The sequence below is a fragment of the Micromesistius poutassou genome, assembly GCF_964030765.1.
Source record: "Micromesistius poutassou genome assembly, contig: SCAFFOLD_1737, whole genome shotgun sequence".
NCBI classification, from domain to species: domain Eukaryota; kingdom Metazoa; phylum Chordata; class Actinopteri; order Gadiformes; family Gadidae; genus Micromesistius; species Micromesistius poutassou.
In genome coordinates, this window is record NW_028178776.1 from 565 (window position 1) to 4,031 (window position 3,467).

At 53.2% G+C, this 3,467-nt stretch overlaps 1 protein-coding gene across 1 annotated transcript; it reads left to right on the top strand.

The window, feature by feature from the left end:
- Positions 1-469: 469 nt before the first annotated feature.
- Positions 470-2,016, top strand: LOC311373416 (neuroligin-3-like; the record flags this gene model as incomplete). Its single annotated transcript, XM_084490198.1, has 2 exons — positions 470-527; positions 1,223-2,016. 2 exons carry the CDS (start codon positions 470-472, stop codon positions 2,014-2,016), a joined length of 852 nt encoding a protein of 283 aa, XP_084346324.1.
- Positions 2,017-3,467: the final 1,451 nt, after the last annotated feature.

The following is a 3,467-nucleotide window of genomic DNA, read 5'->3' on the forward strand; positions in this document are numbered from 1 at the left end:
AGGGTCGTATTGTTCTGCTGCGTGGTGGAGAGAGAGGAGTCGTTTTCGCTCAGAGCAAAACCCCCAAACAAAACCCGACGTGGGAGCGTGGGAGCAACAAGCATTTCCGTCTCCCTTCTGCTCTACCTTCGCAAGCGTCTCCCTTTCAAAAGCCCTTTTGCCGGCGATACTGCCGCATTGAAAAGGTGCTCTGGGGCCATGCTGCTCTTATCTGCTGATTGTGAATGGGAGACAATTTTGGTTTGTTTATTGTGTCTCCTTTGTGAGAGCCTCTCCACAGACGGTGCTTATGATGCTTTGCTACTGAAATGCTTGACTACAGATGAAAAAATACTTAGTTCCTCAATCCCTGCTGCTAATTTCTATATTTAGCTGGCCTCCCACAGCCTGCTTTTATTTAATAGTCATTATCATTGATGTGGCTCATCTTTTAAGCATAAACGGTTGTGTGTGCCGTCTGTGCTGAAATATGTGCCTGAAAGACAAAGAGGATGAGAGGGGGAGAGATGGAGGAAACACAGAGGAGAGTGAGAGTCGGTGGGTGTGTGCGAATGGAATCTGTGGCTTTATAATTGCATTGTTTTAGCCCGCAAAATTCAACCTACACTTAAGGTTGAAGGCACACAATCAATTAAGTTAAGATCAGTAAAACGCCGCCAGGCTTTATTTTCAGCAGAAAAAGAACTGAGGACGACGAGGTGGTGGTGGTGGTGGCGCGGCGGTGGGAGATGTTTTTATCCTGGGGTGTGAAATGGCATGGTCTGCTGACTTTCTGATGCTCCTTTGCAGTGAGGCCTACACGGGAAGCATCTGTTTCTGACAGGAAACACCGAGTTCATTATTTTGGCGGCGGATGGAGATGGATGGAACAACACAAGATGAGAGCGAGAATGCTGATTTTCGCTCCTGTCTGCATGCTGTCTTTGCAAAGACACCATCTGCACATTCATTATCGCCGCCATGATTTCATTATTGTATCGTGTGTAGCAACGAGGACGTGCACTCTGCCTGGCCTTTGTTATGCTTATCGCATGGGTTCCTGATGGACTCTTTTGATTAGACCAGCAAATGCAACGTTTCAACAAACAAAAGACTTCCCTTATACATTAAGCAACACATTGTACCCCGCAAAAAAAAGCCACAGCAAATTAATCAGAATCTACATCTAACAGCTTTTCCCCTCCACACCTCTTTCTCTCTCTCTCCTCCTCCTCCACCACAGGCCTGTTCCATCGAGCCGTCATCCAGAGCGGTTCGGCCCTGTCCAGCTGGGCGGTGAACTACCAGCCGGTCAAATACACCCGTCACCTGGCGGAGAAGGTGGGCTGCAACGTCCTGGACACCATGGACATGGTGGACTGCCTGCGGAAGAAGGGCTGGCGGGAGCTGGTGGAGCAGGACATCCAGCCGGCGCGCTACCACGTGGCCTTCGGGCCCGTGATCGACGGCGACGTCATCCCCGACGACCCCGAGATCCTCATGGAGCAGGGGGAGTTCCTCAACTACGACATCATGCTGGGCGTCAACCAGGGCGAGGGCCTGCGCTTCGTGGAGAACGTGGTGGACTCGGAGGACGGCGTGTCGGGCAACGACTTTGACTTCTCCGTGTCGGACTTTGTGGACAGCCTGTACGGCTACCCCGAGGGCAAGGACACGCTGCGCGAGACCATCAAGTTCATGTACACGGACTGGGCGGACCGGGACAACCCCGAGACGCGGCGCAAGACGCTGGTGGCGCTCTTCACCGACCACCAGTGGGTGGAGCCGTCGGTGGTGACGGCGGACCTGCACGCGCGCTACGGCTCGCCCACCTACTTCTACGCCTTCTACCACCACTGCCAGAGCCTGATGAAGCCGGCGTGGTCGGACGCGGCGCACGGCGACGAGGTGCCCTACGTGTTCGGCATCCCCATGATCGGCCCCACCGACCTGTTCCCCTGCAACTTCTCCAAGAACGACGTGATGCTCAGCGCCGTGGTCATGACCTACTGGACCAACTTCGCCAAGACGGGGTGAGTGGAGGCCTTGTTTCGTACCCGGGGGGGCGGGGGGCGGGGGGGTTTCTTTGTGTAAAAGAAAAGAGAACCCGCGCCGAGAGTGCTGATGCAGCCGATTATCGCCTTGGATTTACGATAATTGCGTCGCAAAGGCTCCGACGTTTTTTGGCCTAACCCTAGTTTCAAGTGGAGCCCGTTTGAACAGAGCTTTGTGTTCTGTTTAACATCTTGCAGAGCAACACGGTAGTGTTGTTTGAGGAAAGTTGCTGCTGTTTGTAAGCGATGTTTTTCATCATTGTTTTCCCCTGGCCTTTCGCTGGTCTCAGACTAATATAAGAGACTTATTGAATCTGAGGAAGATTAAACGCTCTATTTTGTGGCTGTTTTGACTTTCCCTCCCTGTACATAGTATTGGTTGAATATAGTATTTGTGCATTTGTGTGTGTATGTGTTTGTGGGGGGGGGGGGGGCGGGCGCGAATCATTGTGCATCGAGATTCACTATTGGACTATTCTGTTCGGTTCCTTCTAACACAGCCCGATAAACCTTTAACATCCAGGCCTATCGCACTTCAGCCAACGGCTGCATCGATTCCCCCGGCCCGCGCTCAGTCGATCACCCTTCCCCTGGTGGCCCTCACACCCTGCCAAGCTCCGCTCACCCACGTCCAGTACCGCAGTACGGCTCCACTCCTACCGGCGCCGCCAGTAATCTCATCTAACGCCTCGCAATTCAATTTCGGAAGCTCCCTGATAATGTATTGATTGCATCGCGGACGGGGTCGTTACTTCCCCTGTATTTCCCTTTTTATATAAAAAACAGAAGAACAAAAAATGATGCATTTGCATTCTGCTCCATCGTTCGCGGTCCGATGGCCGGTGCCGCGACCTCCGACGGCCTCGGGTTAGGGGGGCGCCGGCCTGTGCATCTCTAATGGGATACCGGCTTGTGCAAATGGACTGATCTGCTCCCCTGTTTTCCCTCCAAGGAGAGCGGGGGGGGGGGGGGGGGGGCGTGAGTGAGTGATCCCGCTCCCTGTCTGCACGGCTTCTGCTCCTGCTACAGGGCGGCCGTCTTGTGTCTAGAGATATGTCTCCTATTCACATACACACCGGTAGCACAGTCATAAAGACTCAGTTGAAGTGAGTTTCCTTCTTTTTTTTTTTCTCCTTTGGTTGAATAAAACACACGGCAGACGGCTTTGATGTTTTAGGGCAGCGATGGCCGGCTGTAAATTCAATTAATGGCTGACCTTGGCGGGGGCCCCGGCGGCGGCGGCGGAAACCCTTCAGGGGGATCATCATAACCCAAATAAACAACCTGCATCCACACAGATTCCGCACAGTGTCACGCACAGAGCCACCGCACCTCCGAGTACATCTGCCTTTCATCCTTTCAGCCGCCTCAGAACAAGGCAAAGACGTGTGGGAAGAAACAGAGCAAAGAGCACTCTGACGCTGATCCGAGTGT